Source organism: Sminthopsis crassicaudata, chromosome 1, assembly GCF_048593235.1.
Source record: "Sminthopsis crassicaudata isolate SCR6 chromosome 1, ASM4859323v1, whole genome shotgun sequence".
In the NCBI taxonomy this organism is placed as follows: domain Eukaryota; kingdom Metazoa; phylum Chordata; class Mammalia; order Dasyuromorphia; family Dasyuridae; genus Sminthopsis; species Sminthopsis crassicaudata.
Window position 1 is genome coordinate 129657880 of NC_133617.1, and position 23307 is coordinate 129681186.

Consider the following 23307-nt stretch of genomic DNA (forward strand, 5'->3'; position numbering starts at 1 on the left):
GATAAAAACTCAAATAAAAAACTTGGGCAAAAAGCTCACTTAAGTGCTTCTGCATTTATGATATTATGATCTTATAGAGGTTTTGTTAATAAGCTCACATTCTTGAAAGATTTGACTTAATTCCATTGTCAAAAAAGGTACAAGACAATTTCTAAGCAAAGTCCTTTCTAATTAAAATGTAAATGATAAAATCTGATTTTTTTTCTTCAAAATTAGCATCTTGAAAGAGAAAAAGTCAAGCTAAGCTCAGATTGTATCTAAAAAATCAAAATATATGGTAAAAAATTAAGGAAATACTTTTCTAATGTACTTAAATTAATTCTTCTGTCCCCATTCCTTAGGCAGAGCTTCAAATGATTGAAACTATCATAACATTAAAACAGTATTTTATTTGGGTTAGAAGGTTTCAGTTCAAATTTTGATTCAATTATTTGCTATTGTGTAACCTCAGATAAAAACCCCTGATTTACCTCATTTATAACAGTAGAAATTTGAATAATTTTGTTATGGACACCTAGGTGGCACAGTGAAGACAATGTTGGGTCTGAAGTGAGGAAGATTCATGTTCCTGAGTTCAAATTTGGCCTCAGAGATTTACCCTGGGCAAGTCACTTAATCCTGTTTGCCTCAGTTTGTAAAATGAACTGGAGAAGAAAATGGCAAACTTCTCTAGAATCTTTGCCAAGAAATCTTCAAATAAGGTCATGGAAGAGTTAGACACAACTGAATAATAATAATGCTTTTATAGCCATAGATCTATACTTTTCATCCTATTATATCCCTTCCTCATAAATTTGAATATTTAATAACATTCTGGTTATAATTTTTATTATAAAATAACTTCTTACCAATGTGAGTATAGGAAAGAGAATCATTTAGGATAAAACTTCTTTGATCAGCGAGGATTTGGATAATCTTTCTGGTTTCTGTCTGTCTGGAATCATAGCTTGTGGTTGTTATCACAATATCTTCTCCCACCTTACACAATTCAAGGCAAAAATTCAAGAATCAACTGCAAGCAGTAGGCTTAAAATTTAATGTGCATAATGAGTTACCATAATTTCAAAATTATAAGAGAAACCATAACATTTCAGTTAATTTTTGCTGTGAATTGCACAGCTTAGCAGTAGAATAAAAGAGGAAATTCAGGAATCTAAGTGTAACAAAGCCTGACTTGATTTACTAGTTCTTTTGAATCATCTTCTGATTTTCCCCTAATTCTCATTTCATCAGTTTGAGAGATCATAGTACCATAATAACATTGTTTAATAAAACAGACACAAATACATTTGTCAATATTTATATTAAAAACTGGTTAAGGTTGGGATTCAGCAACATTTTCTTAAATGGTAAGAACTGTTACTTCCCAATGATTATTTATCCTTGTGAAAGTTGTTAGACCCAAAGGGAATTCAAAGTTGGCAAGGACAGTGATCTTAGGTTCACAAAGGATCTAGAAGGTGATATCTAATCTATCCCTTTTTGAGGACAGGATTTTTCATGAATGTGATAGAATGAGCTCTCACCCACTTAGAAAGGTCTTTTGTTAGCATTTACATTTCAAAAATCAGTAAACTTTACAAATCAGGATTTGATTTTTTAATTGTCTAGAATTAAGAAAATTATGGGAAAATGTTAATAATGTAAATTAAACTTGTGTATAATTCATGTATTATTTGTCAGCATATTGTTGATTGTACCTAAAATGTTACAAAGAAAAATCTAGTATAAAAATATTCTCTAAATTTTTTCCCAAAGGGAATTTTTTCCATTTTTCAATTATAGAAAATATCAGTTACAATACAAAAAAAGAACTATTATTAAAGCAATAATAATAACAATAGTTATTAATAGCTGCTAATGGTGCCCTTCAGTGGCAACTGACTCTTATCATGAGACTTTGAGACAGTTTTTTTTTTCATCTACTAAACTGAACTAATAGTGAATCACATGGACTATATTTTATGATTTTAATTGTTGTTTCCAAGTATTATAGAAATGAATATTTGGTGTAGAGATTTTTCTTCATTATATTTAACATAAAATCCTCATGTGACAAAAGTATTAAAAAAATTGAATTTAGTCTATCTTTTCCCTAAAGTTTTGAAATGTTAAATGAAAAAATGGCTGAAGAGAAATAACCAGGTTAGAAGCAAAATTTGAGTGTCTGGCCTTTTCAATTTTATATTGAATCTATAAACTATTCATAGCGGAATATTTTAATGTAGCAATTATTCATTCTAGAAAATCTACATACCTTCATTTAGGTAAAATGAACAAGAAACGACTGTGACGGTCATTATTCCATTCTCTAAGATAACTTGGGAATCAAAACTAGAAACTCAAACAGTTCTATGATGATCAGTCTTTTTTAGCTTAATAATTGTACATTGTACATACAAATAACTGTTTTTCCTATTGTAAAGAAAATTGATCATGGAAGGAAGAGGCAATTTTTACAAATGTGCTTCTTTGTTTCTATGATCAAATATTGTTTATACCTCCCAATCGACAGCATCCATCAATGATATGATTCTGGAACCTGCTGGGGTTGTTTCTGAGAGCTTTGTTTTATATATTGTACGTGTGATTCCATGAAGATCCAATTCACCAAATATTCCTGGGAGAAAGAAATACATATAGAACAAAAGATTATGTGATTTTTTCAATAAGATTTTAATTTAAGCTTTTAATCTGGAAAGAGAACATTGGAGCTGATTACTTATAGGATACATGAGAAGGCAACTGCATCATCAAGAGTGCTTCCTTCATTTGCACAGCTATGATACATTGTGATTTCTTTATAATTGCCTAATAAATAGTGTCATTGATTGTTTTGTTCTGACCCTGATACCTCCTGCTAGAGTTTTCCTAGATTCTTAATGGCAGAACTAAAAGGAGAGACATTTTAAAGTTTATTTACACTGGGGACATCTGTACCAAACCTAGCTGCTATCACTTCCTCCATGTTTTAAGGTGGTTTCAGAATACTTAGAATCCTTTCTCTCACAAGGTAATCATTTACCTTTAAAATATGCCTTAACATTAAGTATATAGCAAAGTATACTATAATAGATTATCTCTTTATAGCCACTTCCCACCCCACAATTGCACTATGCTTATGTGCATGTGTATATGTGGTATTGAAAAGAGCAGCTGCTTGAGTTCATTATGATCTCATCCTTTTCCTTTGGTCCCATCGTTCTGCTACTAGAGATGCCAACCAAGACCAAGATAAATAATAGAAACAGGGTGAGGGCAGGGAAAGAGATTATTTTAGACAGCAGTGAAGTTGAAAGAGCAAAAAAGAGGAAGAGAATCCAAAGTAGTGGCAGATGAAAGAGAAAGAGGAAAGTGTCTGGAGTGAGCATCTCTGAGAAGACTAGTCCTTTCTAAATGATGCACATAAGGCAAGCATCATAATTATGTGACTGACTGAATAGACAACAGAGAAAATCAGAACCAGATAGAGTAAAAATAGATTAGTCTACTTGTATAAGTGAAGAATTTTTGATAGCTAATGGTTCTTAGGGAGATTGTGATTTCATTGATATAGGGAACTCTCAGGTGAGGAAATTCTTTCTACCAAGCAATTCAATATCTTTTCCACAATTTATAATCTTGTCTATAATGCTGAGAAGTTTAGAGACTTGCCCAGTGCCACAGTCATGTGTGACAGATCAGACTCTAACCAGTGAAACAGTAGAACAATTCTAATTAGTTCTTATAAGCTGATTGCTAAATTCTTATGTTGAACATTTACATCACAGAAATTAGCAGTTACTATCAATTAGGGTTTGATTTATTTTTCTTTTGATTGTTTAGACTTAAGTATTAATAATGCAGTTTAAATTTAACAATGTATGTATACACATGCACACACACATTTTTTTTTCCCTAGAGAGCCTAGTTGTTAAACATTTATCAGCATACTCCTATATTGTTCTATAAACACTACTTGAGTTCAACGGGAGTGCAATAGAAGGCTGAGGGAATGAAATCATTACCAGATTGGAGATCTGGTGACTGGAGTCTAATAATGATGACGATGATAATAACTGACACTTAGTGCTTTAAGGTTTGCAAAATGTTTTATATCATTATCTCATTTGAGACTTCCAATAGCCTTGATCAGTTTATATGCAATGTAAAATATTAGCTAAGTGAACACTCGTCCAGTACATTGCAACAAGAATTCCTTCTATGTCTTAGCTGTATTAGGTGACCATTGTTTGCTTATAACTCTGTTCTGTGAGTCTATAAAGCCATATTCCTTAAGTCTAAATGTCCTATGAGATGAACCGAATCAGTTCCAATAGAGCAGTAATGAACGGAACCAGCTATACCCAGTGAAAGAACTCTGGGAGTTGACTATGAACCACTACATAGAATTCCCAATCACTCTATTTTTCTCCGCCTATATTTTTGATTTCCTTCACAGCCTAATTGCACATTGTTTCAAAGTCCAATTCTTTTTGTACAGCAAAATAACTGTTTGGACATATATACATATGTTGTATTTAACTTATGCTTTTATATATTTAACATGTATTGGTCCCTGCCATCTGGGGGAAGGGGTAGAGGAAAGGAGGGGAAAAGTTGGAATAAAAGGTTTTGCAATTGTCCATACTGAAAAATTACCTATGCATAAAATTTTTGTAAAAAAAATTATATATATAAATGTACTGGTAACTTGTCTAATTTATCCAGTCAATAGAAACAAAAAACAAGTCAATACAAACAAGTCAAAAAAACAATATAACAGAACTATGAATCTTCAAAACAAAACATTTATATCAAAATCCAAATTATTTTAGTCTCTGGAAGTACATACCTAACACCTTTGATCCTTGATTTGGTCCATTTGGCAGAGACCATTCTGGAGTAGAATGACTTCCTCTCAATATAATTTGTAATTCTCCTTTAAAGGGATTATCTTCCCAACCCCCAATTAATCGACCACCCTGTCATAAATCAGAAAATTATTAAAATTTTACAATTTACAGGAACTTTGTTTTGGGGGAGAAGTCTGACTTATGGTTTTATTAATACAGGAAATTCTTAGCAAGGACACTCCCTCTATCAATCCAGATCATTACATTTTGCAATTTGTAGTCTTAGAAAATTGCTAGAATACACTGAGAAGTTAAATGACTTTTGTAGCATGTAGCATACAGCCAGTCTTTTTAAAAGGTAGGTTTTTGGAAGCTGTCTGCTACATTAGGAAAAAATCCTTATGAAAACAACCCACCAACATAATAACAATATATTAACTAACAATTAACATTTCTATCCACACTTAAAATTATTGAATTATTTTATATGGTTGGTATTCATCCAGAGACATCTGGTGAACTCAATAAATTTAATTTACTAATCACATGAAAATCTGGTCCACTGGCTTAATTGGTAAAGGGAATAAACAGGCTGCTATGAGGTATAAAGGATGTAAAATTGGAGCAGTCCTTAAGAGTTCACCACATCCAACCCCCTTATTCTAGATGTGAGGAAATTGAGATCTAGAGAAACTTGCCCAAGATCACAAAAATAGTAAGTGATAGAGGTAGGATTTGAATCCAGACTCTCTGACTCTAGAGGTATTTCTTTGAATTTTGAATAGTCCTTCAGTATTTCACTTCTTTGTCTCTGTGGCTCTCTGTCTCTCTATGTGTCTCTGTTTCTTTTGTCTCTCTGGGTGTCTCTGTCTCTCTCTGTTTCTCTGTCTCTTGCTTTCACTCTGTATCTCTCCTTTCTCTTTCTATGTCTCTGTTTCCTATACCTCCTATACCTGAAGTAGGGGTCAAAGACTGTCCTTCAGCCAGACAACTATTTATTCTGATCACTCTGAAAATTGTACCAATAGTGTTAAACTTATTATTTGTAAAATTTGTGAAGTTGTGTATTATCCTTATATATCATCTTTTAAGTGAATGCAATATTCTCAAAAGACTCCATATAAAATCATAGAAACTTATGGAAAAGCCCTCACAGATCATTTAGTCTCTTTTATAACTGAAAGTTGTTCCTTTCATCCAAATGAAACATATGCAATAAGTTACAACTTGCATATTTTTCTTTTCACATTAACAAGTTCATCCAATAATATTTTCTCAACTCTAGGTTTTGTCATGGAGGGGCTAAGATATAAATTTGTTGTGCAATGCTTAAAGCTGTATGAGATCAATTCTCTTTAATGGGAAAGAACTGGTGATTGACAGAACAATGAAAATATTACAAGTTCAAGAACTAGATGTGAAGGACTGAATGGGGAAGATATGGAATAAATTGCTCAAGCATTTTTATCAGACTTTCACCTTTAATGCCATTTCTAACATTAACTTTATGTTTACTAACTCATTAACTCTATGTTTGCTAAGTAATGACACAAAGGAAGTTCATAACTGTTCAGGATCTCACCAAGCCTGTTTTAGGGTTTAGTCCCATCTTATCTAATCATTCATGTGAATGATTCTACATAATGAATCTACATAAAACTTGAACTCAAACCAAAAAAAGTCCAGATAATGGGGCAATCATAGTTTACACTTAATACTAACATGACAGCCACTCCTAAGGAAAGCTCAGCCTAAGGAATCAGAGTAATGGTACAATAGAACAATAGGAAGTTCTCATTTAACCCTAACCTAAAACTGATTTGGGTTTTTGAGTAATAAAAGTGTAACTTCTGGCCTCATTGCTCTTCTTTTCTTACACTATGATTCAGTTAAACTGGCCTTTCAGAATTCTATTTCCTAATTTCTGTATTTTTGTTCTTTTGCCCTTAATGTCTAGAACATATTTCCTCTTTGCCTCCACCTTTCTATAATTTATAGTTCAGGCAAGATTATCTACATAAAGTCTTTTCTAATCCCTCTAACTGCAACCATCCTCCTTCCTAAACTATCCTTTTACTCAACATATATATATATATATACAAAATGTGTATGCATATATACATATATATATGTGTATGCGTGTATATGTACCTATTTTTATCAATGCTATATGTATTTACATATACACTTGTGTGTTCATTTTAATATTCAAGCTCATTGAAAATATATAGTTTTATTCTTTGTATCTGTATCCTCAACACGTAGTTGGCACTTAACAATTACCTATTTGTTGATTGGATATTTATCAGGTAGTATTTAAACATTTTGAGAGCAGTGAATATTCTTTATCTTATTTGTAAATCCATTAGCTAACATGGAACCTTGTAAGTAGAAGAAACTTGAGAAGTGGTATTGAAGTGAATATTTCAAAATTATATTTGCATAGAATATAATATAATCTACCATTAATGATAAGGAATCATATTTCTAAAATCCCTCCTCATTCTTACCTGCACTGATATGTAGGTAGCATTCAATACAACTTTTCTGTAGATAGGTTTTCCAGTGCTTACATTATTTTTATGATCTTCTAGTTCTAGGACTCCCAAAATAATAAGCCTTTCCAATGATGGAATATCTACATCTACTACCATCCATGTACCTAGAAAAGAACACTTTCATTTCAGCATGCAAATAATATAATTTGCAGACTACATTCCACATCAATGTAAATATTCATGCTATAAAACCTTATCAATTGACTCAAGCTTCCAACTTTATTCCCAGTCAAATTCCAAATATAGGCCATCCTCTTTTCCTGAATCCCAAATAGAGTCATTATTTTCTTCTAAACTTCCTATTTCTATTGATGATACTATGATATTTTGGGCCATCCAAGTTTACAGTTTCTTTTTTACTTCCCATATCTAATCAATTCCCAAATCTTTTCAATTCTGCCTTCAATTCTGCCCTTACAACTTTTCTCGCATTCATTCTTTTCTTCTAAATTACAATACCACCACTCTATCTTATACTTCCATTGCTTGCCATCTGGATTAGTTATTGCAATAGCTTTATTGCTATAAACCTACTTTCATATATTCTTCTCTTCACATAGCAATACATATAATTTTTCTATAGTATTAACTTGCTAAAAAAACAAAACAAAACAACTCTGATGGCTTCCTGTTGCTTCTAATATAAAATAGAAAATCATCCTCAGCTCAGAAATTACTCTATAATATTGTTCCAACTTACCTTTTTATATTTGTTCAAAATTCTCCTTTCAGATACTATATGTTCTTGCAAAACTAGATTCTAAGTCCCTTGGCTTTAGTATTTTATCTTAAGTTTCTGTGCTTTCAAACAGGTTGTCTCTCATGTCTATTAAGTTTCCCATCTGTATTTTCAACTTCTTAAAATCTTTTACTTCTTTTTAAGATCTACCTCCTAAATGAAACCTTCTCTGATTTCCCCAATCTAATTTTTTTTCTATTCTCTTAATGTATTTATTTATAGATATATGTCTATTCTTCCCAATGGAAAAGAAGCTTCTTGAGAGCAGGAATTTCTGTCCCTGTGTAATATAGTGACTTGCACATAATGTGGATACTTAATGTTAAATTAAATCAAAATTCTTCATTTTCTTCACCACTACTAGAAGTCCCTACATAGTATTAGCAATGCCTCTTTCCTTTCATTTTGTATTTCCAAGGCACACTGGATTTTTCAAAATTATTTCATTAATGCTTGAAGGAAAGAAGGCAAAACAAAATTTGAATAAAATAAAGAATAATCAATTTATAGTTGTTCATAGAATATCTATAAATGGCCAAAACTATCTCCTCGGTTATTCTTATCTATCTAGCATCTGGTGACAAAATCAGAGGGACAAGAGGAAGTACCAAACATTCTCCATGAGAGGAGAAAAAACATAAGGAAAATTAAAAAATGAAGTGGTATGGAGAAGAGATAAAGCATGGGTGTAGCAGACCTAGGCAGATATTTTGCTCTTATTTGCTTTCTGGTCCCAGCCAGTGCCCCTTTATTCTATCTCCTTACAGTTTCTAGGATTTTAGTGCTTTTGTGTCTCATTAGTCTAACACAGTATCAGAGCTCCAGCTCATATCCTGAAAAAGTAGCTTCAGTCAAACTGAGACCTCTTGAAGACCTTAGATTAAAAAATCCAAGGTCTCCCATTGCATCCAGGGCCATCTCCAGCCATTCTGATCTATATTTATCCACTGGACCCAAGTAGCTCTTGAGGAGAAAGTGAGGCAGGTAACCTTGCACAGTCCTCCCTTACTTAAATCCAATTCACTTGCATATCATGGCATCACCTCCTTGATGTCATAGTTTTCTTTGAGAACAAAGAACAAACAAAAAGAACAAAAATATCCACCTCTTCCCTGAGTCTTTTGAATGTAGCTAGCATAAGCATAGGGATAATCAGTTTACATGCTTACCTTCAGGAATCACCACATTTGCTCCTTCTTGAGGGATGCTATAATTATTCTCTGGTGATAATTGCCAAAAGGAATCATTAGACCATAAGCTGAAAGAGGGAAAAATCAATTCATTCCCACTCTCACTGTCACCATCAACATTGCCAAAAAATTTGTAGAATAACTGTCCCTAAGTTGTAGGGCACTCATACAAGATGTCTGGGATAAAAGAATGCCAATTTCAGCTAAGAAATTGTTCTTTTGTTTTTATGTGAGTTAGCAATATCATGAGAAAGACCAGACATTTACAGTGAATAAAATAATATGTTCAAGATTGGGATTTTTATTCTCCCCATATTACACAACTGACTCATATTTCATTAGAACAGGGAAAATGGGGTTTGTATTCAGAGGTTATGAGAAATATTTGCTAAGCATATTACTCTATTTAATATTTCCAAAGTACTGTTTTAGTAGGGGAAAATGCAAATTGAATACATTGATAAATATTTAATGACTTTGATATTAAATATATTATATAGAATAAAGGAAAGGGCTCATGACATTTGAACTAAGTACTTTACAAATATCTCACCTTATCCTCCTAGTAATCCTGAGACACAGTTGCTATTCTAAGTGTTCATCTTACAGATAAGGAAACTGAGACCAAAAGAAGTTAAGTGACTTTGTACCAACTGTCTCCCATGCCTCAAACACTCTCTTTCACTCTATTTCATGCAATTAACTCACTTTCTTTAAGATTTCGATCAAGTGCAACTTTCTAAATGAGGCCCTTTTCTGGTGTGTTCAGTTTTTCCCTCCAAAGTTACCTACCATGTATCTGTTTTTATTTGTTATGTGTGTGTGGGATGTATAAACACATATACACATATATGCACACATATGTACACAATATCTCCACACATATACATGTAAACAGTTATGTATTCACATATACGTATTTATATACATATACATATACATATTGGGATACAAATATACATATTATCTTCCCCATTAAGATGTAAGCTTCTGAGGGCAGAGATTACTTTGCTTTTGCCTTTATATTTCCAGCAACTTAGTATAGTTCCTGGCACATAAAAGGCACTTGCTTAATTTTTGCTTGCTTACTTACATTATAAAGCATTTCACTGTAAAGCAAAACATTACAAAGTAGATTCTATTTTTTCCTATAGGAACAATGTGAAACTTGGAGATTACTATCATGACTAAGAACTAAATAATAATTATTATTAGCACAATAATAGAAAAAAGCATTAAGATAAAATAATTTAAGATAAAATTTTACATCATATAAATGTGCATAAATCTAATGGGAATAAAAAGACTACTGTGATACATAAGAAAGAACACCATCATGAATGATATAAGATAGTAAAAGTATTATTTAAAGAAAGATAATGGAAGACTATCATACTTGTATACTTCTGGACGTTTTCTAGGAGGAGGAATTCGCATAGGAGAATCTAGGGGAATACAATCCTGAAAGAAGCAACAGTAAGCTTGGAAATTCACAATAACATCTTTCACACCAGGATCTAATGTCCTTGAAGTAGCTTGGTTTGAAGACAGATAATTTCTTCCTGACACTGAAAGCAACAGCAGAAATAGCTTTAATACATTTACTTATCAAAGACTATTACATCTAAAAAACTATAAGATAGAAAAAAATTGCATTTTTTGACAATTATTTTTAGTTTATAACCTTGACATATCCTAAAGTTGATATATTATGATCATGGATATTTTGAGAGAAATATATCTAAAGTGAATGTAAATCATGAAAGTGCATTTCTAGAAATTCATTCTGGAGTGAATGTTAGGTTATTTAGCATAGTCAAAAATTGTCAGACTTTTTCATAAACACTTTCAATCTCTCCAAAATAATAAAGCACAAAGGTTGCATAATAATGTGAAAAATTATAATATCTGGTGTCTTCTTTGAACATATCTGGCCTCTTTATGAAAGAAAAAAATATTAAGACTTTGTGTAGGAATACTTAAGTTGATCTCAGGAAGTCAGACCTATGTCTTTAATTAAAATATGTTGGAGTATAAGTCATATTAATTAACAGTATAACCCCTTCCTGATGAATGCAGACTTCAATATTTCAAAGACCTCTGATTTCCTTGAGCCTTGCCTAACTTAAGTTGCTTTAAAGAGTGTAGGCATATAAATCCATAGCCAATTCTACACTGAAACTTTTCCTGTTTGGTAGGTATAGTGTGAAATCCTGCTTGATTGACTCACTTACCTGTTGAGAATTCAGTATTACTTAGATGGATAAGACACTGGAATAAAGTACTGCAATAGGTGAATGAATACCCACCTAGGTAGTATAAAGTACTAGTGTTCTTCTCAAGGTGCCAGTCTCCAGTCCTACTAGTGTTCAAGTCAAGTGGATTTGAGGATCCATTCCTCATATCAATAATATTGAACATATCAGCCTTTTGAGTGAAATTATGAGATATTATGACATAGTCTTCATCCTGTGTGTTTTTTTTTTAAAAGAAAAAAACTACATTGTGATTTTCTTTATGTTTTAGTGGCAATAGTTTAAGGCAATTATTACAATTGTAAATAACTACAATTATTACGATTATAAATAACTACTTAGTTGCTGCATGACTTTTAGAGCTTTGAAAGTTTTGGTTTACTTTCCCCTGTAAATGGCTATATATTTATAATATATTTGCTCACTTAGCAGTAGGTACTTCTTAGAGTAGTTGTGAAACCTTAACCTTAAAGGGCTAAAGAAATGTGAACTACTGTTTTCTTAAGAGGTTTTTTCTTACCTTAAATCCATAGAATGTGGAAGCATAGGATATATTAGTTATATGTTCTACACCCTTAAAGTACCAGTTAATATGGTTTGCATTTGGGATCAATGCCATCCATCCAGACATGTGAGTCAGTCGTTTCTTTTGAAATGGAATAATGCTTGTGCCTATATAAAAGCATGGGAAAAAATCAATTATATTTATCAGTACCTCTGAAGTGCTTCTATTTTCAACAATTACAAATAGGAAACCCCTGCCTAGCTTTTAGTATTATTCAGAAAGTTTTAAAAATAATTTTATTGCATATACTCTACAAAGGTTCGTAACTAATTTTGTGTGTTATGAATACCTTTGGCAGTCTGATAAGGTCTATAGGTCTCCCTCTCAGAATAATATATTTTTTGATTCCTCAAACAAAACAAATAGCATTACAAAGGAAATCATTTATATTGAACTAGTTATTAAAATACTTTTTAAAAAGCCATATTCATAGGTCCAAGGTAAAAAATTCCTACTCTACAAATTCTTTGTTTTACTTAAAGTTCTAAATATTTCCCATTATAAAATGCTAAAAAAAAACCTTTTATTTTCCATTCAAAACATAATTTTAAATCTATTTATATTTTGGTAATAAGAATTTTTAAAATTATCTGGCAATTTTGGCCAGATCTTCTCATCTATATTTTAAGTTAAACTATCATCCTCAGAGAAGGGAGAGGGAAACATAACCAGTGGTCTAGTATCACATGCTGGTCATGTTCTATATAGAGCAGAGACATCAAGAAACCAAAGGAAGAAGTAAGTTTTTGAGGTAAATAAGAGTTTGAAGAGGTGCTGTGCAAAAACCAAAGACAGTATGCTTAGTTCAATTCCTAAAATGAAGGAGAATAGCTTATTTAGGTATCTAAACACTTAATTAAGAACTCTACTTTCTTTGGGGAAAGGAGGGAAAGCAGGCCATGATCCAGAGATTTTTCATTAGTGAAGCAGTAAGCTTGGAAATAGAGTAGTTGTGATTCCTGAGAAGGACCAAAGTACACTAAAGCCATTTATTGCCAGAACTTTTAGAGAAGGTTAAACTCAAGTGCTGGGAAATGTGGCAACAGGGAAATGGTTACAATACAATAGTCCACTTTAGCAAAGGAGAGAGAATAAGTTGTTCTGGCATGAGTCATGAGTACACTTAAGTAGAGATGGTATAAGTTGATGCTAAAGGCACTCACATTTTAAGTCATTTCACAGAATCATGACATTTTAGATTTGGAAAGGACTTTAGTTGGCCATTTATATCAATCCATAACTAAAAACAGAATTCTCATTATAAACTATTCAGTAAGGAATCATTAATTTTCTTTAAAGAGTACTAGTGGTGGTTGTGGAGAGAGAGAAAGGCAATTTCCAAAGTATCTCATTCCATTTTTAGATAGTTCTGTTAGGAAAGTTTCCTATTTGAAGCCTTAATTTGCCTTTTTACAACTTCTTTCCATTGTACTTAATTTAGTTCTTGAGACCAAAGGGAAGAAGTCTACCCCTTCTACTTAAAAATCCTTCTACTTGGATTCAGGTTAGATTTGAATACAAACTCTTATCAGTCATGTTTTTCTGGAGATTTCTTTTCTCGAAGTTAAACACTTCATATTTCTTCAAGCAATATTTATATTTCCTGGACTTCCAGACCTTTATCTGGCTGCCCTCCTCTTTATATTAACCAACTGGTCACAACATTACCTGAGGGTTCTGAAAAATTAAATTTGTTTGTTTAATTTTCACTCATACTTTGTCAAAGGAAATCATTAAGGAGTTATATGATAAGAGAAATTGGTTGGTCATGTGGCAAAAAAAAAATACAATAACTAGAAATCAGAGCTCCACTGGTACCCTCTCAATGTCAAAAAAGGTCTCTAGGATTTTGGAGTGATCTGTTAGAAGGACATGGTTAAGTGGTAAAAGGCAAACAGGATGGGCAGTTAGGATGGGTTATAATCTACATCAGTGTAAGGATTCCTAAAATTCATCAATCCATTTCAATAAAATTTTATTATAGCAAATAAAATCTAAAAAGGTATTCTGCTAGAAAAATCTCTGCTAGAGAATTTGACTAGGGAACTGGTCACTGAGACTATTCCTGAAAATTGTGTTTATTTGACCAAATAATCTTTTTGATTTTTTGCCTATATCACACTCTTTTTTTGTCTTTTCATCAATTGCCCATTTTTATTATTGTTAATTTTGCATATTCAAAAAAATTACATTTAAAATAATTAAATTTACTGACATAAATTGTACTGTGGAATCTTCTTCAGCCCTGTATAGTAAAAGAAAAGTAATTTCTGCTGAATTTCTTACAAGGGACACAACTTTGCCATCTACTGGAAACTCAAGCAAATAACAAGTACAGCATCCTCAAAAGTAAGATGAAAGAGATCTTACAGCCAGAAAGAATAATCGATTCGTATAATCCAAACCTTTAATTTTATAGTGGAGGAAACTGAGGCTGATAGAAGTTAAATGATCTATCTAGTCATCCACAGTAGTGACAGAAAAGGAATTTCTCCTCAATTCTTTTCACTCCAAATCTAAACATTTTTTCCACCATCTGACAAAAGTGAAGCTATGAATAGTTTATTATTACTTACCACTGCTTAGATACTGTGGTTGCCATGAGAACAATAAAACTGGCAGCAGTGATTGCTATCCAGCTAAACCTAATTCAGAGGAAACTAGAGGACTCAGCCACTCAGGAACACATATGCACAGAAACATTGGGCCAGTTAACTATACTCACAGAACTTTGAATACACTTAATTGCAAAATCTTTCTAAATTTGAATACCTGTTATTTACCTCAAGGTCAAAGTTTCCCCATAACCTCTCTCCAAGTCTAGCTCTGTGCTAGGTCCTTTAAACTTCATTGATCTTGGTTTTTGACTGCTTTCTTTCCAGATAATCTTTCCCACCTCTGGCCCTCCAGTTCCAAGACATGTATCTCATGTCATCTTGTTTGTCCAGTGGTTCAGGCCACTAACTAAGCAGGGATTTCCCTGTTTCACCCTTGCTCCCCTAAACTGGGAGGTATCAAACAGCACCATGGAATCCTGCTCCAGGGTAGGAACTAGGAAGAAACTTGCATCATGGAATCAAAGTGAGTTATTCAAAGACCATGATAACCCCAGATACAACTAAAGAGAAAAAATTTATTAGTGACATCTTTATATCTTTAGTATAGCACTTATCCTAAGGAGATTGTTGGGAGGATAAAATGAGATAAAATATGTAAAGTGCTTTGCAAATCTTAAAGTGCCATTTGTGTTGGCAGTTATTAGTACTAATAACAATAGCTAATAATGTTTATCACATCTAATAATTTAATAATAATAACCTAATGATGATCCAAATAATAATCATTAATAGCAATAATACTGGCTAACATTTATGAAATGTTTCAGGTCTGCAGAAATATCTTACTTTAAAGTAAGATATATTGCAGTATATCTAACTTTATCTCACAATAACCCTGCCATGAAAAAGATGCTATTATTATCTCCATTTTATAAATAAGGACAATAATAGTATCCACACTGGAAACATAATAAAATAATGATCTAAAACTATTGTTGATAATGATAGTTTAAATCATTCGAGGTCCCTCAAACACATTTATATACGCTCTATAAGGAGTACAACAATTAAATTAAACTTGCCAAAAGAATCTGAAAGAATCACATCTTTTTCCAACAGAGAGATGGGGGAAGGCTTATTGAATGCTAAGCGATGAAAGCTGACAGAGGAGTCACAAACTGATCCAGGAAAACCGATGCTCCATTCGATTTCTTGTTTGCAGTGTGTAAGGTCTAACAATGAGCTGTGGGGAACAACTGAGTGTCCTTTGTGTTCTGTGGAATAAACATACATTTTATTGCTTTAACTTCACTGTAGAAAATTAAGAAATAATGAATTACTTACTGTGCACAATAGAGCCATAATCTTGGCAAATAATATGACTACAAAACCTCAGATGAACAAAAAAGGACAGAGTCCCTAAATGACCAGCCAAAGCAAAGAGGCTGCTTAGTGAGGGAACAGGAAGTCAGAGGACAATGAATGTTTCTCATTCTAATTCTGTTTACCACATCTTTTTAAATCATTTATCATTTGCTAACTAAATGCAAAGCCCTGCTAATTCTATCTGCTAAAAGACTACAAGTGCTCTTAAGATCTCTTAATTTTGGCATTCTCTAAGGATATATATATATATATATATATATATATATATATATATATATATATATTCAATCATATAAAACATAAGTACTTGCATTTTAAAAAATATTTTAAAAAAAAACAAAAGGTGACATTTTATATCATAACTTTAGAGTCACAAAGCATTTAAATTACATTTTTTCATTTGATCCTTACCACAGACTTAATGAGGTAGATATTATACTAATTACCTCTGTTTTTTAGATAAGGAAACTGAAGCTAAACAAGATTAAATGACTTCTTCATGATCACATATTCAATGTTAGAAACTGAATTGGAATCCAGGCTTCTCCTGCCTTGAGGTCTAGGACTCCAAATACTATAGCATACTACCTCTCAAAAAATAAATAAAATTGACAAATAGCATAAAATTCTACCCAAGCTCACAAAAACATTGGTGAGAATAAAATAAAACTATAATACAGGCCTTTGAACTAAAAAATGCTACACAGATATAAAGTATTATTATTGTTATGAAACAAATCTAATTAAAATGATCAAAGAATCTATAAATGCTTCCCAACTGATCAAATTTGAGTCTATATTTGAAAAGAAAAAAATGCAAATACTTTTAAAATTCACAAAATTTTTAAAACTTCCCTAAAACAACTTTGTAGAATTCAAAGAAGCATGTTTCCAAAATACTTTTATCAATCTAAGATATTATATATATATGTCAAAGAAAGAGAATTTATCATAATCTGTCATTAGCATAATACTGTATACTTTCAATAAACTCTCTTTGTTTTTTAAGTTTGATGAATTGGGTCCTGGTTAATTGAATATTCTAGTTTTCAAAGAATCACAATACAACAAAATACTCAACCTCAAAACTCTGCTTAATATAACATTATCTTTGATAACTCATCAGGCATAATAGGATCCTATTTTATCTAGGGACTTTGCCATGAATATTAGGTATAATTGCATGTTCTTGTGGAATCAGAATGGGCTGAATCTGTATTAATTCCATGCTATATATATATATTTTAAAGTAAATAGTTGTCAACTTATTTGGCATTAGACTTTTTTCCTGATCATTGAAGAGTATACAATTTGTAAAAGAAAATCTTATTCTTTCAGTTTCTTTAATTCCGGATAAGTGAGTACTGAATAGTTAGCCTTATTTCAATTTTCTAAGGTAATGAACTATGAATAATTGCTTTAGAAGATACACCCCTTCCCTTAAGAGGCTACATGGCACAATGGCTAGTGTTGGATTTAGAGCAAAAAAGATCTGGTGTACAGTGGGAAGCACAACTTGGGAATGTGATCTATGATTCCACAGAGAATGCAAGTAGCAAAAAAGCTCCAACAATGCCTTGAGAGAACTTGGGCCATCACTGGCATTATACTTTCTTTGTTAAATTTTTATATAAAACCTGGCCTGACCATTTTACTTTGTTCTGGTGCTACCCAAGACTGGCTTCTTGTGAGGAAGCTCCTCCAATTAACCCTTATAAAATCTATTATTAACCAAAGCCATCTTTCTTCAGTATCTCAGTGTTCTCTAGGAGGATATGCCACTTTAATATTGGCATTGTCAGGGCAGAACAGGATTTGCCCCTTTACCCCTAGTTTTCTATCCTTCCTCTGAAATTTATTAAGCTGAGGGACCAGGGGCAAGTTCCTTAACCTCACCATGCCCCACTTACCTTATTTATAGAAAAGAGATAACAATGCCTATCTTACAAGGCTTTTGTGAAGACTGAATAAGATGATATAGACAGAGAAACTTTACAAATTTGAATGTGCTATTATTATAATTCATATAATTAAATTTGAAAAGATGTGATAATTCACCAAAAACTGATTTAGTTATAATGTAAGAAATACAATATGACCATTGTCTGAAAAATCTCTGAAAAGATTAAAAATAATCTTTTACATACGAAATTAAATACGTGTAAACTATATGTTATATGATATCTGGAAATATATATGCTGGAACAGTTATGTGGTGCACAGAAAAAAGCAGCAGGTCTATACTCAGAAAGACCTTAATTCAAATCCTACATAGCTATATTAGTTGTGTCACCCTGCAAAGGTCTCTCAACTCCTATTTGCCTCATTTCTTCATCTGTAAAATGTTAATAATAATAATAATAAAAATAGCACTCAACTCCTTGGGTTATTGTGAGGATCAAATGAGATAATAATTTTGTTACATTCTATTCAACTGTATGTAGAATGTTATGCTGTGATATAGAAGGAGCTAGATAGTGCAGTGGATTGATCATGAGTCTTGGAGTTATTTAGAGCTGGATTCAAACCCAGCCTAAGACACTTTTAACTATCTGTATAAGTCTGGGCAAATCCATTAACCTTAGTTTCTTCATTTATAAAATGGATATAATAATATCATCTACCTCCAAGGATTTTTGTGAGGATGAAATGAGATCACATCCATAAAGTACTCTGGCAATCTTAGAGCACAACATAAATATTATTTTTTTATTAGAAATATCAGTACCTGTAAGTGAACCATCTACATCAATCAGTACGACTTCATGTTCCCAGCGAAATCCAGCTTTGTTTGGGGCATGAAAATATTTAATGTCTATAAATCTGGCACTCCAGCCTCCACACGCATCATTGCAAATTCCAAGAATGGATGTCACTCCCAAAGCAACACAGTTTGGACGGTCAAAGTTCATGAAATATACAGAAGATACTGTTAACCCTTCATTAAATGGAAGGAGCAGACCCTTGGAAGTACAGTATGAGGGGCCAAGTCCCAGTTCATCAAGATGGCCAACTATCTTGGCATTTTTTATCAGTGCTCCATTGATTTCACTCCACCCTCCCACATATGTAGCTAGAATCCTCTTGGTTTCGATCCCCGCACCATCATTATTGATCATTATAAAGTTATGAAACTGAAGCGCTCCCCCATTGACCCATTCAGCTCCTTTTTGGCAATTCCAAGTAGTTAATGAATTAAATACCGCAGGCAATGGAATGGTGGATGTACAAGATCCTGTTTGCATAGGGAAATATTCCTCAAAAATCCACAAACCAAACCAACCTTGTGAATGAACAGTATTGTTAAAGAATTCTCCAAGGGGAACTCTTTTTTGGCAAATATTTGGGTCATAAGATGGTCCATCAGGGTGGTTGTTCATTCTGTACCAGAAGCCAAAATGAGTGCCACCTGCAGCAACATTGTGCCTTATGGTATTATTAGGATTGGTCACCCAAAATGCAGCTGGTGTGACATCATCATTTAGTAGGCTAGTGCTTTGCTGTACAAATATTGCCAGATTATATTGAAGGATATTGCCATGTTCAATCCCATCTTCTATGAAAAATGCTCCTCCTCTGATGTCATAAATGATGTTCCTCTCAACAAGAAGGTGGTGGGTGTTGTGAATAGTAACTGCTCTGTTATAAGTCTGGTGAATGGCACAGCCCCTTACATAAGATCTGAACTTCAAATCTCCCAGCAAATGCCAGTGTATGGGATATCGGCCCAACCGGAAAGCCTGGCCAGCGTGAAATACCTATTAGATACAAAAACCACAGTTATGAGTGAGTGTGGTGTAGTAGTGGATAGTGTTAGAGTTACAATCAGGAAGGATGGGTTTGGAAATCTCGCCATAGACACTTGGTTGTGTACACAGAACAGATCAATTTCTAATTTCATCATCTCTAAAAATGAGGCAGTTGAACTCAAAGGCCTCTACCATCCATTCCAACTTTAAATCTATGACTATTTTCACATGTTTCTTAGATATTTCCTTCTCTAGAATGTCATAGTAGAAAGGTCTTTGGATTGAGTTCAAATCCTATCTCTGCTAATTGCCATCTATAGGACCACAGTAAACTCATCTATTTTCTCTGGCTCTTTGTTGTAAAAAAAAGATAGTTTAAACTACACAATCTCAAAAGTACCTTCTAATCTTTAAGGATTAATAAATTAATAAATAATCTCATTTTAAGGGGGCATCGAGGTGATACAGTAGATAGCACACCATCCTAGATATCAGGAGGACCTGTGTTTAAATTGAGCCTCAGACATTTACTAGCAGTGTAACCCTGAGCAAATCACAAGTATGAAAGGAAGGAAGGAGGAGGAAGGAAGGAAGGAAGAAAAGGGAGGAGGGAAGAGGGAGGAAGGAAGAGGGGGGAGAGAGGGAGGAAGAGAGGGAGAGAGGAAAAAAGAAGGAAAGAAGAAAGGGGGAGGGAAGGAATAAGGAAGAAAGAGAGAGGGGAAAGAAGGAAGGGGGGAGGGAGAGAGGTGGTGACTGGAGACAGAAAGAATGAAACATTGTTGGGATTTTTTAAAGCTTCAATCTGTATTTAGATAGCAACATTTCTTACTCTGGAAATGGACAGCATTTTCATCATCTTTCAGAGTTGCCTTGGTTCATTTTACTGCAAAGAATAACTAAGTTGTTCACACCTGATCATCTTTTTTTCTTTTTTTTTTAATTGAAGTTTTTTTTTTTTCAAAACATATGCAAGTATAATTTTTCACTATGGACCCTTGCAAAATCTTGTGTTCCAATTTTGCCTCCTTCCCCACAATTCTGCTCCTAGATTGCAAATAATCCAATGTATGTTAAACATAGTAGAAAAATATATGTAAATCCAATATAGGCATACATATTTATACAATTATCTTACTGCACAAAAAGAAAAACTTGAGAAAGAAAATAAAATTCAAGCAAACAATAACAAAAGAAGTTGCTATGTTGTGCTCCATACTCAGTTCTCACAGTCCTCTCTCTGGGTGTAGATAGATGGCTCTTTTATCACAAGACTATTAGAATTGGCCTGAATTCTTTAATTGTTGAGAAGAGCTATATCCATCAGAATTGATCATTGTATAATCTTGTCATTGCCTTGTACAATGAAATCCTGATTCTTATCATTTCACTCAGCATCAGTTGATGTAAGTCTCTCCAAGCCTCTCTGTATTCCTCCTGCTGGTCATTTCTTACAGAACAATAATATTCCATAACATTTATATACCATAATTTATTCAGCCATTCTCCAACTGATGGGCATCCATTCAGTTTCCAGTTTCTTTAAGGGCTGCCACAAACATTTTTGCACATGTGAGTTCTTTTCCAGGAGAAATGTTGATAGGATCCTGGTATCAAATGTAAATAAACTGCCACTGACAAGGCAGGTAAGTCAACCAGGCTAAAATTGTCAGGCAATCAACTAATATTTATCAAGCACCTACTATGTACCAGATACTTTGCTAAGCACTGGGCATATAAAGAACACAATCCCTGGTCTCAAGGAGCACCAGATTATCCTGAAGGAGAGTTAAGAGGCAGCATGGTCCAGGTGAGTCAAATGGTCACCATTACCATCACTACTTCAACTGCCACCTCTGAGATTTTCGTAAGCCAACCTTGCTCATTTTATAAAAGAAACCTGAGGCCCCCAGAGATTAGATAACTTTCTCAAGTTTATAATCTAATGATGAGATTTGCAGCTAAAATTTCCCATTTTTGTTTTTCCCCCCCAATAAATGTGAACTTCTTAAGAGCAGAGACCATATTTGCTTTTCTATTTGTATCCCCAATGCTAAATAAAATGAAGTTAAAAACTGGTAAGTCCTTAACAAATGCTTCATTCATTCATTCATGCATGCATCCATTCATTCACTTATTCATTCATAAGTCTAGATCTGTAAGAGAATATATATTTAGTGGTGGGTTGTTAGATGTTTATCAATTGGTTTTTCAGGAAACAAATGTATGTATGATACATTTTAAGCTAAATCTGTATTATTAAAATTTGTCCATAACTTTATTGTTTAGACTAGAGCTTCTTAAACTTTTTTCCAATTACAACCCCTTTTTATACAAGACATTTTTATGTGATCCCAGGTAAACATGTATATAAAGTAGGTATGCAAAACAAACATTTATTGATAATCAACCATAATTTTGTGATCCCCACATTCAGTTGCATGACTCAAAATGGGGTTGTGAATCACAGTTTAAGAAATTTTGGTCTAGATAGTCAACAAAACAATAAATCAAGCCTTAATGTATAGTGTTTGTTGATTTCAAACGTGTAAATGTTGACAACGAAAAAAATTTAATAACTGTCTCTCAAGACCCACTATAAGCTGGTTCTAGCACACCATATAACTCAAAGGCCAGCTAGACTGATATGCTCATTTTACAGATAAGGAAACAGGTCTAAAGAGGTTGTTAACTTATTTGAGGTCAATCCTTCAGGAGGCAATTTCAGGTAGAAATGACAGAATATAGTGACTGGCTGAATGTGAGGAATGAGGGAGCGATAGATAACAAAAATGAGGAGTATGGGTGTCTCCGTGGTGCTATTCAGAGAAGAGATGTGAGCAGGGGAAGCTAAATATCTATCTTCAAATATCTTAAGGCCTACCATGTAGAAAAGAAATGAACCTTTTTTCTTCCTACCAAAGGATAGAACTAAGAGAAATGAGTAGAAGTTGGAGAGATACAGATTTAGATAAGGTGTAAAAAATTTCCTACACTGAGAGCTATCAAAAGTGAAATGGGTTATCCCAGGAATTTGAGGTTCCCAAATCACTAAAGGTTTTCAAACAGATAAATGACCATTTTTAAATGTTAAAGGGAGAATTACTATTCAAGTAAGGGCTGAGTTAGGTGATCTCAGAGTTCCTTTTAGCTCTGAGATGATGTGAGTTTGGCCCTGGACAGGATGAGTTTAATGTCTCTGGTGGAACATTCAGGCAGTGATCACAGCATTCAGAGCTGAAGAACATGTGGTTCAAACCCTTCATTGAAGATATCCATCAGGTAGATGAAATTGAGGACCTAGGGTTTGACATTTAAAAAGAGACATGGTTTCTGGGTAATTTAATCATTTTATTAATAATGCCAGTATGTTTATTAATAAAGGTTGGTCACTTTGCTATCTCTCTTAGATCAAAGATTCCTCATGGTGGTGGGCTCACAGTTTATATGCTCTTGAAAGAGTAGATGTTTCTGA

At 33.1% G+C, this 23307-nt stretch overlaps 1 protein-coding gene across 3 annotated transcripts in view; it reads right to left on the reverse strand.

Annotated features, from left to right (window-relative positions):
• Window positions 1-23307, reverse strand: part of PKHD1L1 (PKHD1 like 1) — a 168776-nt gene that overhangs the window by 43353 nt on the left and 102116 nt on the right. For all 3 annotated transcript variants that reach the window (XM_074266929.1, XM_074266920.1, XM_074266936.1), the window contains exons 49-58: window positions 18815-19844; window positions 15783-15974; window positions 12098-12249; window positions 11632-11791; window positions 10719-10890; window positions 9302-9390; window positions 7346-7497; window positions 4835-4964; window positions 2502-2620; window positions 849-978 (exon numbers count right to left, since the gene is read on the reverse strand). In XM_074266929.1, coding sequence (XP_074123030.1) covers window positions 849-978; window positions 2502-2620; window positions 4835-4964; window positions 7346-7497; window positions 9302-9390; window positions 10719-10890; window positions 11632-11791; window positions 12098-12249; window positions 15783-15974; window positions 18815-19844 — 2326 coding nt within the window. The remainder of the gene's footprint in view (window positions 1-848; window positions 979-2501; window positions 2621-4834; window positions 4965-7345; window positions 7498-9301; window positions 9391-10718; window positions 10891-11631; window positions 11792-12097; window positions 12250-15782; window positions 15975-18814; window positions 19845-23307) is intronic.